At 43.5% G+C, this 13,279-nt stretch overlaps 1 protein-coding gene across 1 annotated transcript in view; it reads left to right on the top strand.

The window, feature by feature from the left end:
• Positions 1 to 11,429, top strand: part of crkl (v-crk avian sarcoma virus CT10 oncogene homolog-like) — a 76,014-nt gene extending 64,585 nt beyond the window's left edge. Inside the window, exon 2 of the mRNA XM_073055604.1 lies at positions 8,427 to 11,429. Within this exon, the coding sequence (XP_072911705.1) occupies positions 8,427 to 8,561 (135 nt within the window). The 3' untranslated portion in view covers positions 8,562 to 11,429. The remainder of the gene's footprint in view (positions 1 to 8,426) is intronic.
• Positions 11,430 to 13,279: the final 1,850 nt, after the last annotated feature.

Below are 13,279 nucleotides of genomic sequence, written 5' to 3'. Positions count from 1 at the left end.
AGGGACGGAGGAGATGTCAGGGTAAGTTTTTTTTAGGTCGCGAGTGATGAGTGTGTGGAATGGGTGTCGGCTATGGTGGTGGAGGCAGATATAATAGAGTCTTTTAAGAGCCTCCTGGATAGGTACATTGAGCTTAGAAAAATAGAGGGCTATGAGTAAACCTAGGCAATTTCTAAAGAAGTACGTGTTCAGCACAGCATCGTGGGCCAAAGGCCCTGTATTGTGCTGTAGGTTTTTATATGTTTCTAGATACTATCCTGTTCTGAATGCTTTCCTCAGTCACTGCTACTTGAGCCAAGCTCTTTAGCTTGCACTGCCACCTGGTGTTTCCTCACTGTGCAGTCTTTCACTGGTGTGTATGTGCTGTGACCAGCATCAAGTCCCAAGGACACGCTGATCCAGCTTCATTGGTATGTCTCGGTTGTGGCTGGGTGAAGAACACCTGTACAGCATGAAACAGCTTTCAGCACCTCCCACAATCTGATTCACTGCTTATTTATGCTAATACTGTGTATGTCAAAGCAGCTTGCTCTGGTATTGAGTATTGAAGAGCACAGTGTAGAAACAGGCCCTTCAATGCATGATGCTAGTCAGAAAGAATTCTTTATCTGTCCATGGCCCTTCCATTTGCTATCTGTTCATGTGCCTACTAAATGCCTCAACATCATTAATGAATCTGAGTACCTACCATGTTAAGCTTTTCCTTCTAGCTGTGCTTCTCATGATTTTCTATACTATTAGATCACCCCTCATCCTTTGACACGTTTGTCTAATACACTCTAATCCAGGAGACATGATGTGATCAGAACTACAAACGTACTCCAAATGTGGCTTTACAGCTGTAGATAATCAGCACCCTGGCTAATGATGTTCATCACCATATACTTGTGCTGCCACCAGAGAGCGATGTACTTGTACCCCAACATCCATCTACATCAATACTCCTTATGGTCTTATTTACTGTTGGTGAGTGTCTGGATATCGCTAACATCCTTGTGGCTACTGGTAATGTCTAAATCCAGTTTGAAATCCGATTTGATTAGGACTTGAAATTCAAATGGAATCTTGCAAGCTGTGTGCTGGAATGATGACTAGGCTTTCTCAAACCAGGTCACTGCCTCAAACTAAGGTCAGACATGAAGAAAAATCAAGATGAGTCACTTTCATTGTAGAATCATGGAAATCTACAACACTTTACAGGCCCTTTGGCCCACAATGTTGTGCTGACCATGTAACCTACTCTAGAAACTGCCTGGAATTTCTCTACCGCACAGCCTTCTATTTTTCTAAGCTCCATGTAGACCATAAGACAAAAGAGCAGAAGTCAGCCATTCAGCCCATCAAGTCTGCTCTGCCATTTTATCATGAGCTGATCCATTCTCCCATTTAGTCCCACTCCCTCGCCTTCTCACCATAACCTTTGATGCCCTGGCTACTCAGATACCTATCAATCTCTGCCTTAAATACACCCAATGACTTGGCCTCCACTGCTGCCCATGGCAACAACTTCCACAGATTGACCACCCTCTGACTAAAACAATTTCTTTGCATCTGTTCTGAATGGGCGCCCTTCAATCCTTAAGTCATATCCTCTCATACTAGACTCCCCCACCATGGGGAAACAACTTTGCTACATCCACTCTGTCCATGCCTTTCAACATTTGAAATGTTTCTGTGAGGTTCCCCCCTCATTCTTCTAAACTCCAAGGAGTACAGTCCAAGAGCAGTCAAACATTCCTCATATGTTAACCCTCTCATTCCCAGAATCATTCTAGTGAATCTTCTCTGAACCCTCTCCAATATCAGCACATCCTTTCTTAAATAAGGAGTCCAAAGCTGCACACAGTACTCCAAGTGAGGTCTTACCAGTGCCTTATAGAGCCTCAACATCACATCCCTGCTCCTATACTCTATTCCTCTAGAAATGAATGCCAACATTGCATTCGCCATCTTCACCACTGACTCAACCTGGAGGTTAACCGTAAGGGTATCCTGCACGAGGACTCCCAAGTCCCGTTGCATCTCAGAACTTTGAATTCTCTCCCCATTTAAATAATAGTCTGCCTGTATATTCCTTCTACCAAAGTACATGACCATACACTTTCCAACATTATATTTCATTTGCCACTTCTTTGCCCACTCTCCTAATCTATCCAAGTCTCTCTGCAGACTCTCTGTTTCCTCAGCACTACCGACCCCTCCACTTATCTTTGTATCATCAGCAAACTTAGCCACAAAGCCATCTATTCCATAATCCAAATCATTGATATACAACATAAAAAAGCGGCCCCAGCAAGGACCCTTGTGGAACACCATTGGTAACCGGCAGCGAACCAGAATGGGATCCCTTTATTCCCACTCTGTTTCCTGCCAATCAGCCAATGCCCTATCCATGTATGTAACTTTCCCGTAATTCCATGGGCACTTGTTTAGCAGCCTTATGTGCGGCATCTTGTCAGAAGCTTTCTGAAAATCAAAATACACAACATCCACTGCATCTCCCTTGTCTAACCTACTTGTAATTTCCTATCTTGTCATATACATCCAGGTACTCCGCAACCTCATCCTTGACAATCGACTCCCAACTACTTCCCAATCACCGATGTCAAGCTAACAGGCCTATAATTTCCGTTTTGCTTCCTTGCCCGCTTCTTAAATAGGGAGTGACATTTGCAATCTTCCAGTCCTCCGGAACCATGCAGGAATCTATTGACTTTTGAAAGATCATTGCTAATGCCTCCGCAATCTCCATAGCTACTTCCTTCAGAATACGAGGGTGCATTCCATCTGGTCGGGGAGATTTATCTGCCCTTAGACTATTCAGCTTCCTGAGTACTTTCTCTGTCGTAATTGTGACTGCACACAGTTCTCTTCCCTGACACCCTTGAGTGTCTGGTATACTGCTGATGTCTTCCTCAGTGAAGACTGATGCAAAATACTCATTCAGTTCCTCTGCCATCTCCTTACCTCCCTTTACAATTTCTCCAGCATCATTTTCTATCGGTCCTATATCTACTCTCACCTGTCTTTTACACTTTATATACTTGAAAAAGTTTTTAGTATCCTCTTTGATATTATTTGCTAGCTTCCTTTCATAGTTCATCTTTTCCCTCTTAATGACCTTCTTAGTTTCCTTTTGTAAGCTTTTAAAACTTCCCAGTCCTCTGTCTTCCCACTAATTTTTGCTTACTTGTATGCCCTCTCCTTTGCTTTTACTTTGGCTTTGACTTGTCAGCCACTGTTGCATCCTTCTTCCATTTGAAAATTTCTTATTTTTTGGAATATAGCTGTCTTGCACCTTCCTCACTTCTCGCATAAACTGCTGCTCTGCTGTTGTTTCTGCTAGTGTCCCTTTCCAGTCAACTTTGGCCAGCTCCTCTCTCATGCCACTGTGATTTCCTTTACTCCACTGAAATACCGACACATCGGATTTCGGCTTCTCTTTCTCAAATTTCACAGTGAACTCAATCATTTGTGATCACTGCCTCCTAAGGGTTCCTTCACCTCAATCTCTCTCATCACCTCTGGTTCATTACACAATACCCAATCCAGTACAGCCGATCCCCTAGTGGGCTCAACAACAAGCTGTTCTAAAAAGCCACCTTGTAGACATTCTACAAATTCTCTCTCTTGAGATCCAGTGCTGACTTGATTTATCAAACCACTCGCATGTTAGAATCACCCACAATTATCATAACACTGCCCATCTGGCAAGCCTTTTCTATATCCTGTTGTAATTTGTAGTTCACATCACAGCAGCTGTTAGGAGGCCTGTATATAACTGCCATCAGGGTCCTTTTACCCCTGCAATTTCTTAGCTCAACCCATAAAGATCCTGCACCTTCTGATCCTATGTCACCTCTTTCTAATGATTTAATATAATTTCTTACCATTAAAGCCATGCCACCCCCTCTGCCTACCTGACTATTCTTCCGATACACCTTGTATCTTTGGACGTTCAGCTCCCAGAGACATGCATCCTTTAGCCACGTCTCAGTGATGGCCTCAACATCATACCTGCCAATCTGTAGCTGTACAACAAGATCATCCACCTTATTCCTTATGCTGTGTGCATTTAAGTATAACACCTTAAGTCCAATATGTAGTACTTTTTGCTTTTATTGTACTGCAACTCATCCCAATGGCTGCAAATTTGCCCCATCATCTGCCTGTCCTTCCTGACATCTTTACTGCTCACTATCTTAGATTTATTTCTGTTTTTCCCCCTCCTCCGCTCTGTCATTCCGGTTCCCATCCCCCTGCCAAATTAGTTTAAACCCTCCCTAACAGCTCTATTAAACCTTCCCGCAAGGATATTGGCCCCCTTCAGGTTCAGGTGTAACCCGTTCTTTTTGAACAGGTCATACTTCCCCCAGAAGAAATCCCAATGATCCAAGAATCTGAAGCCCTGTCCCCCTCCACCAGTCATTCAGCCACGCATTCGTCTGCCTGTTTCTTCTATTCTTGCCCTCGCATTCTTGCCCTTTCCCCATTTACCCCTCACTGAATTCAACCCCCCCCCCCCCCATCTTATCTCACCACCCCCGGGATTAATCACTTTCCTCTGGGGTGGTCACTATCTAACACCAGTGGACGAAGGAGACCCCTCGGGCGTGGGGTCTCTGATTTCGACAGTCCCGCGGGGGGACCACAGAAGGGTCCCCGAAGAGGAAGCTGCCCCACAACTGAGATTACTACACTGGAGGTCCTGCTTCTCAGCTTCCTTCCTAACTCCCAGAAATCTCTCTTCAGGACATCCTCCCTTTTCCTATCTATGTCATTGGTACCAACATGTACCAAGACAGCTGCCTGCTCGCCCTCTCCCTTCAGAATATTCTGGACCCGATATGAGACATCACGTACCCTGGCACCTGGGAGGCAACACACCATGCGCATATCTCTATCAGGCTCTCAGAATCTCCTGTCTGTTCCCCTGACTATGGAATTCCTCTTCTCCCTCCTTCTCTCCTTCCCTCCTGCACAACAGCGCCAGGCTCAGTGCCAGAGACCCAGTCACCATGGCTGTCCCGTCAGGTCATCCCCCTCAACAGCATCCAAAACAATATACTTGTTGCTGAGGGGGGCAGCCACAGGGGTGCTCTCCACTATCTGGGCATTTCCCTTCCCACTCCTGACAGTCACCCAGTTTTCTGACCCCTGTAGCCTAGGGATGATTACCTCCCTGTAACTCCTGTCTATCACCTCTTCATTTTCTCTAATAAGCAATTGGTCATCAAGCTGCAGCTCCAGATCCCTAACACGGTCTCTGAGGAGCTGCATCTCGGTGACCTGGTGCAGATGTGGCCATCAGGGAGGCTGGAGGTCTCCCAGCATTCCCACATCTGACACCCTGAACAAACTAACCCTGCAGACATGCTACCTAATTCTACAGGAATGAAACAAGGAAAAATAAGTCTACTCACCAATTTACCTCGCCAAACACACCAACTTTTTAAACCATTAGCTCGTACCGTTAGCTGTGTGAGCCCTGCTGTTCCTACGTCTGTCCGGGCTGATTCGCCAAGGGGACAAAAAGAGTTGGTGCCTCGCTCTCACCACTTCCCATTACCACCTAAGCCCGTTGAGCCAAAGCCCTACACTCTGGTGCCCACTCCAACCGCTGCCTGCTGTATAGGGTGGTCTTTTTGAACTCTCTGCGCTGTCCTGTCTACGTCACGCACCTGCGCAGTCTCGTCCTTATACTTGAAGTTTTTAAAAAAAACTGCCTTCCTTCAGAATTTAGCTCCCACATCGTCCTTCTTGTCCCGATCCAAAAAAACCTATCTACGAATCTCTTAAAAGGCCCAATTGTATCCACCTTCGCTGGCAGTGTATTCCACGCACCCACCACTTAGCCCTGACATCCCCTCACTACCTACCATATATTCTGGAGTATAAGCCGACCCCCCATTTTCAAGGTTAAAAAAGTGACTTTTTCATGTACCTTTGTATAAGCTGACCCCTTTTTGTTTTCCGATCAGAGGTTTCTGATTTAACCAGAAAAGATCACAAGATTTCACATGCTGGTACTCAGCTTTGCCGGATCTGCAACCGGGAAATTTTGTGAACCAGTACCTGCTAAGAAAACAGGTCTACACATTGTAGAGGTTAATAAACAAATCAGGGAGGGAAATTTTAGATTAGTTCTCCAATGGTAAAGGGATCCTCTGAAATGTAACCCCCGTGAAATCATTTAGCGTCCATCGTAATCTCGTTAAAACATAACACGGGGTGGCAGTATTGAGTTTGCAACTGCCATGTACAAAAGGTTAAAACAAATGCGATGTGATGCTGGCTTCAAGCTGAAGGTTGTTGATTTTGCTAAAGGAACGAATAATTCTGCAGCTGCTAAGAAGTTTGGTGTAAATGAGAAACAAGTGAGAGAGTGGAGAAAGGCAGAGGACGCACTGAGGGATATGCCAAAGACGTAACGTGAAAACTGCAGGAAAACATGCCAGTGGCCAGAACTGGAAGAAAAAGTTTTAGAGTGGATGAATCACTAGCGATCGTCTGGATACATTGTTACCAGAGAAATGATTCGAGTTCAAGCGCAGAAATGGGACGAAAAACACCGTGAGGTCAGCGAAACTTTCAAAGCTATGCAAAGTTGGCGCACCTGATTTATGAATAGACGTGATCTTGTGTTGAGACAAAAAACAAAGATTGCTCAGAAAATTCTCGCGGGGGTGTTGTTTACATTCAAGAACCCTGCTGGATGGACGAAGCGGGTTGCTTGGTGGGTTAAAGAGGTGTGGCGTCGACGTCCTGAAGGTTTCGGGAAGGAAAAGTCGCTACTTGTCTGGGACGTGTTCAAAGCGCACTTGTCAGGTGAGACAAAAGCAGCATTGAAAGCTGAAAATACGGACATTGCAGTCATCCTCAGTAGATTGATCACCGTGCTCCAGCCACTAGATGTGAGTTTATAAACAAATCATCCAAAGAATTCATGCAACGACAGTGGAACGAATTTGACTCAAAAACAGCCAATAAATACGACCTGTCTTCCGTGTGTTTGTTTTTTCAAAGTTGGCACCCTCTGTATAAGCCGACCCCCTAATTTTAGGACCAAAATTTAGGGCCAAATTCTCGGCTTATACACCGGAATTTATGGTACTTCCAAGCACCTTAAAACTATGGCCCCTCGTATTAGCCATTTCAGCCTGGGTGGAAAAGCCTCTACTATCCATACAATCAATGTCTTTCATCATCTTATACAGTATACCCTCTTGATATATACTTCAGGTTTTGTGACCTGAGTGACTTGGCTGCTCTAAGGATTAGTATTATAGACTGGGAACGGAGCAGTACAACATAAGAACAAGCTCTTGACCGTGTTTGTGCCTAACCCTAACCCTAAGGTATGCTCTTATATGTGATCCATATCCTTGATTCCCAGTATAAACCACTGTCTATCTAAAAGCCTCTTAAGCACCACTATTGTATCTACATCCAGCAGATCTTTCCAGGCACATTCCACTGAGTACAATGAAGTTGCGCTGTGCCAAGTATTTGATATTGGCCACAAGGCCATAAGATGTAACAGAAATAGGCCATTCGGCCCATTGAGTCTACACCACCATTCCTGATGCATTGTTCGCTCTCAGCCCCATTCTTTTCCCTTCTCCCTGTAACCTTTAACTCTCTTACCAGTCAAGAATTTATCACACACTACCTTAAATTGCCAGTGACATCCTCCAGAACCATCTATAGCACTGAATTCCACAAATTCACCACCCTCTGACTGAGGAATTTTCCCCTTGTCTCACTCAGTCTGGACATTTGCTGTGTTATTAAAACTTTAAAATTACTAGCAAATGTATTTTGTTTTCTGTTTCCCTGGTTTCTTTCTGTATTTTGACTAATCAGAAGCTGATTCTGTTTGACTAATTTGGAGTTTGTTTCTGGTTTTGGTGTGCAGATAAAGGAGAGAGTAGAGGTAGATGAGCACTGTAGTTTGCTGATGCCCACCACACATTGCCAAAACTTTCGTCCGCTTCAAATTGGTATGGGGTTAAGGGATGGGAATGTGTTTTTGTTTTACCCCTTTAAGCTGTACTGTGGTATAGCAGCGCCTAGAATGCAAGCCTGTTCGCTGCTTGGTCTCTGGTAAACCTTGACAGTGCAATAATCTATTCAGAATGAGATGCAACAAATCATTTTGTTTTCAGTTAAAAATCTTATTCATGAAAGTACTACTTCTCCAGCATTAAGCAATGGTTTGATTGTAAATCAGTTGACAGTAGGAATTTGTACACCAGTTTGGGGGCAGAGTAGACTATACATGGAGGCTTCATGCCATTCAAACCATCTCCTTGTTAACCTTTGTTCTTTACCGATTGTCTGTTCTTGGCGTTGAAATGGATGAGACTAACAAACAGACTGAAATTTGCTAGTGAACTGAAATCTGGTGTCTTCTTCTCCAACAGGTTGGTGATGTCGTCAAAGTGACCAGGATGAACATCAGTGGTCAGTGGGAGGGTGAAGTGAATGGTCGGCAAGGACTCTTCCCCTTCACTCATGTCCAGATCATCGACCCCCAGAATCCTGAGGAGAATGAGTGACCTGAAGGTCTGGACATTTGGTCACCTCCATCTGCCTGTTCATCACACAGTCAGCATCAACATTTGGTGCATTGCTTCCAGATTAAAGGGGGACACATCATTTTGCAATGGAAAAGCGATTGGTTTTTTGAGTATCTGCTTAGCTGCTGGAATTTAACGTTTCTGTCTGAGCTGTTCCCATTTCCCATTAAAACAACACCATTACTAACCAGTGGAAATACAGGAGAGGAGCAGCATCAGTCCCAGTGCCTCAGATTGGAACTTGTAGTCAACTGGGATACGTGTGTAGTTGGCCAAGCCCCGAAAACTTGGAACACTCAAGTGGATATTCCTCGTTCCTATCTTTATCAATAGTGGCATGCAGTGATGTGACTGAGACTAAATACTGCATTATCCTGAACAATGTCACAGCTGAATGAATGAGGATCTGGACTCATCAGAATGTTTTTCAATCGTTTTCAATACAACGTACATATATATATTAGCCTGTTGTGCTACAAGCAACATGTAGAGGAGTCACCAATGTTTTTGGATGCAATCAGATAGATAGCTGTAGATAACAATCATGGATGTCTGTTATACAATTCTGTCACACCTGTAAATCAAGCTTTTAAAGGGGAAACACTCTGAATAGACAGCAACAGAATTAATCTCATCCAGAAAAGTTGCCAGCAGGAGTGAGTATGCCAACATAATTTATCAGTATCAACCAAGACATATTGGGTTTGGAAGTGGGTATTCTGCAGACTTGCCTGGGCACTCACATTTCACTCAATGAGGAGCTTCCACTTTTAACAATTATCCTTGTCTGTTCAGGAGATTTAGAAACCTACGTAGCAGGCAGAAACTATTCCCATGGAAATATGTGCCTTTTTGTTTTGGAAATAGTTTCCAAAGTGTAAGTTTCTTAGTCTACCACCTTGATGGCTGATGTTCTGTGTCAGGCAAGTGTAAGTGCATTATTAACCACGTGCATCCCACTGCCCTATCGGTAGTGCTGATCTAGTGCAGGTGATGATGGCAGGAGTTGAGTTTGTTGTGTGTGTAGAATTTTTGTCCATTAACACACTTCCTCACGGACAAATGCACAGCCTGACTCTTGCTCTCAAAAAAAGCTATCCTTTGACAGAACAATCCAATCTCAAACTGAGCTTTCTTTGACTCCTGTCCTCAGTTTTAGTTGATTTTATTTTTAATATTCGAAGTTCAAGACTGCATTAATACAAGTGCACTGAATTAATGAGCTGTGTGAGAATATTGTTAACTACAGTGCAACACTAAAATCTGAGGCTTGTCACCCTGCCATTACCTATTAATGGCCACCCATTTGCTCATGTGTAAATGGGCTTTATCAGTAATACTGATGCAAATAAGTATTTATACAGAAATTGTCCACCAAGGCCACAGGACTCAGGGGAAAGGTTCTTCTCTAAGAGGGTCAGTTGATCATTGGTTTCCAATATCTCAGCAGTGGTGGGTGAATAAATGGTAGCTGCCATGCATGGGCAGGTGAGAAATTGTTGCTAACTGGATTTTATTCAGATAGGATGGTTCTTTTAATCTGTTTTGTGACCCCTTGAATAGTCTGATAAGTGGGCATGATTGTTGATTAGGTTCATATTTCACAGAGCATTAAACAAATGCCTTGGTAGTTCTGCTGCAGGGGGACGGGGAAATGTCACCATCAAACCAAAGTATGTACCTAGTGCCTAAAAATCTCAAGCTGTGAAAGGAACCAGGTTAAGTAGATTAGGTATCACGGTCCTGTCTCTTTAGAAGTGGGTTCTTAGAACTTGAGCAAATATAAGAATCAATAGAAAGATGTTTTGAATATCTGTTTCATATTCCTCCTGCTGTGATTCTGGACTTGCTGTGTGAACAGATCTTGGGTCATAATGAAACAGCAATGTTCACCCAGTGCACTGTTCAACACAATCATTCAATGTCTTGATGTCTCTATATATCTGCTGATAGTAATGTTTTCGGCCTAGTTTGTTTTCTTTCCTTCGTCAAACCACTATGGATCCCTTGGCTTGCCTGCCAAGTTATTACACTGGACTCCTGTAATTCTGTCTAGTTGCCTGGAATACATTGAGGATGGGTAATGTTCTTACAGCTCTCTGAATGGGTTCCAGTTGGTGAGTGTTTCCCCTTTACAAGTTCATAGCACATGGCCCGCTTCTGTTCCTGCTTAGTTCATGTCCGTTCACAATATTTTAATTAGGCTTGTGCCATGGGAAGGAAATAAAGCTGTTGTTTGGTTCTGGAAGATGTCAAGCAGAGTGCAGCCTGAAACTGTGCAGGGCAGACATACCCACCTTCACTTGCTTGCCTTCCCACTACATCTGTTGCCAATAAAACTTGTTTACAACACTTCAAACTTGCAGAAGTTTTTTAATGCTTAGATGATCACAAAATACCTCTGGTCTATGTGCATGTTAGTGACACTTATTTTTGTAGAGCTTTTGATGTGTGTTCCAGAAGAGCCATTAAATGCCTTTTGTTTAACATTCTGGGAATGGAGAGCATTTGCCTGAGGAACAGTTCATGTCGTGTCTAACCATTGACTGAATAAATCTTGTATTTTAAATGCAAGTGCCAAGAACTAAGCTTTGCTTGCAACCCTAGTAAATCCATAAAATAACCTTAACTGGGCAGTTTTGAATCTTTTGATCTGTTTCAGAAGTTAACAGTATTACAGAATTGGCCTTTTTTTCAGGGGACATTGAGAGTATGTTTTACTTTTTGTTCACAATGTAGTGTCTTAGTAGTTTTCTTCACTGAATTCAAATGTGATTCAGAAGTATCCCAGCAGATGAGTGTGTCGCTGGTTTGTATATAGCAAATAAACTTTACATTAATCTACAATTTCCCTTTACTATTCTGTACCTGCATTATTAATACAGCTATTGTTGATATCAGACTGGAGAGATATAAAACAATAAAGGGAAGTTGTTATAAACTCCACACACTAGAGCATTGCAGTCTTGGGAATTGGAGTCCTGGTCAATTATAAACTCCACACACTAGAGCATTGCAGTCTTGGGAATTGGAGTCCTGGTCAATTATTAAGAAATTTTAATGGTGAAATGGTAGGTAATCAGTGAACACAGTTCATCCAATTCAAATACTGGGCCTAGATTTATAGTCCACCTTACCCCAAGTTTATTGGTGTGATCAAAGCATTTGATCAATATTGTGGCTTTGATGTCAGGAGTTGCTATTTGAATACTGCTTGAAGCCGCAGGCTGCTGTTTCTCCCAGTAACATACCATGGCAGAAGCAGCTTGCAGTTTTGACGTGTTAACATTTCCACCACTGACAGTTTGGCAATGAGTCGGTTACCGGCTAATTTTAGCTTATTTGTTTCTTGTCTGTAGAGCTGTGGTGGATGCATATTTGCCACAAAGCTATGGGTTCAGCTTCTTGTTTTTGAAGTGACATGTCCCGATTAATTTGCCTCATTCTCCAGCCCAGCTTTGGGCAAGCCCCACAAGATCCCCAAACAGCAGCATAATGAATCCTTTAGGTCTAGTTACATTTACTGTGTGGAAGGCTGCATTACATTATGTGTGCATTAAGGGAGACCCTGAGCAATGTAAAGGGCAGTAAAAGATCTAGTAGAATAGTATGGGGCTCAAGTGCTTAATATATTCCTGACTGGAAAGCAGCTACTTCTGTTCATTACCCTTGTGACTAGTTAATTTGATAGCTGGCTGCTGTCTGATCTTGAGTAGGGGGTTACTTGTATCTCCCATTTTAATCTCTTGCAATCTTTTGTTTCAATTATGGTTTGCGACTTCTATTTCACCACAACCACTAGTACCCCAAACCACCCAGGTCTCCTACTCACTGACCATTTTAGTCACACTTAAATATTAAATGTTAGGGTGTGTATTCGACACTGAAATGGAAATAGTACAAATGGTCTGAAATGATATTGGGGCTGTTACCTTAAAACACAATAAAATGATTAACACTTGTAACTGTATAATTGTTTTACTGACTGATCCAGACTTGTTTCGATGCAACCTCTGCCAAACTCCATTAGCATTGTGCAGGTTTTGAAAAGATGGCCCCGTGGTATGAACTTCAGGTAACCTTATGTTCCTCATCCATTCCCACCAGTCCACCCAGGTTCCCCATTCACCTATACCATTCCTACCCCTTGTTTTCCCCCATCTGCCCATCATACTTTCCCCTCATCTGCTTCCACCCATCACCTTCCAGTCTCTGTCTCCCCCTCTTGCCTCTAGGTACTGGATATCTTCCCTGCACACTCAGTCCTGTTGCAGATCCCTGAGCCAAAACATCAACCATCTTCCGCAGCTGCTGCCTGACAGTTCTTCCGGCTGTTCGTTGCTTCATTTTCCAGCGTGGAGGTAGGGGATCATCAGCTCAAACTGGGGAGCAGATGGACTATCTGGCTGGATGAGGCAGGCAGGCAGGCACAATGGAATGGAAGTTTATGCACAATGGTTTATGGAAGTTTTTTGCCTATATTAGGCAGGACGGTCATACCCGAGAATGCAGGTATGAACCTGGCGTGAACTAGCACAGCCTCATTTGCTTAGACTGAGGGAGGCAGTTGTGGGGTTATTGGGTGGGTCACGGAGCACTGCCCCACTAAGTGGTGGGGGACTGGTGTCGGGGAGCTATGGGAAAAGTTGCTTGGAAAGACAGGCCTGTACAGCCATGGAGATGGAAGTTGGAACGAG

Source organism: Hemitrygon akajei, chromosome 9 (genome assembly GCF_048418815.1).
Source record: "Hemitrygon akajei chromosome 9, sHemAka1.3, whole genome shotgun sequence".
Classification (NCBI taxonomy): Eukaryota; Metazoa; Chordata; class Chondrichthyes; order Myliobatiformes; family Dasyatidae; genus Hemitrygon; species Hemitrygon akajei.
The sequence above is the reverse complement of the archived record's forward strand: the minus strand, read 5'-3'. Positions and strand labels throughout refer to the sequence as shown.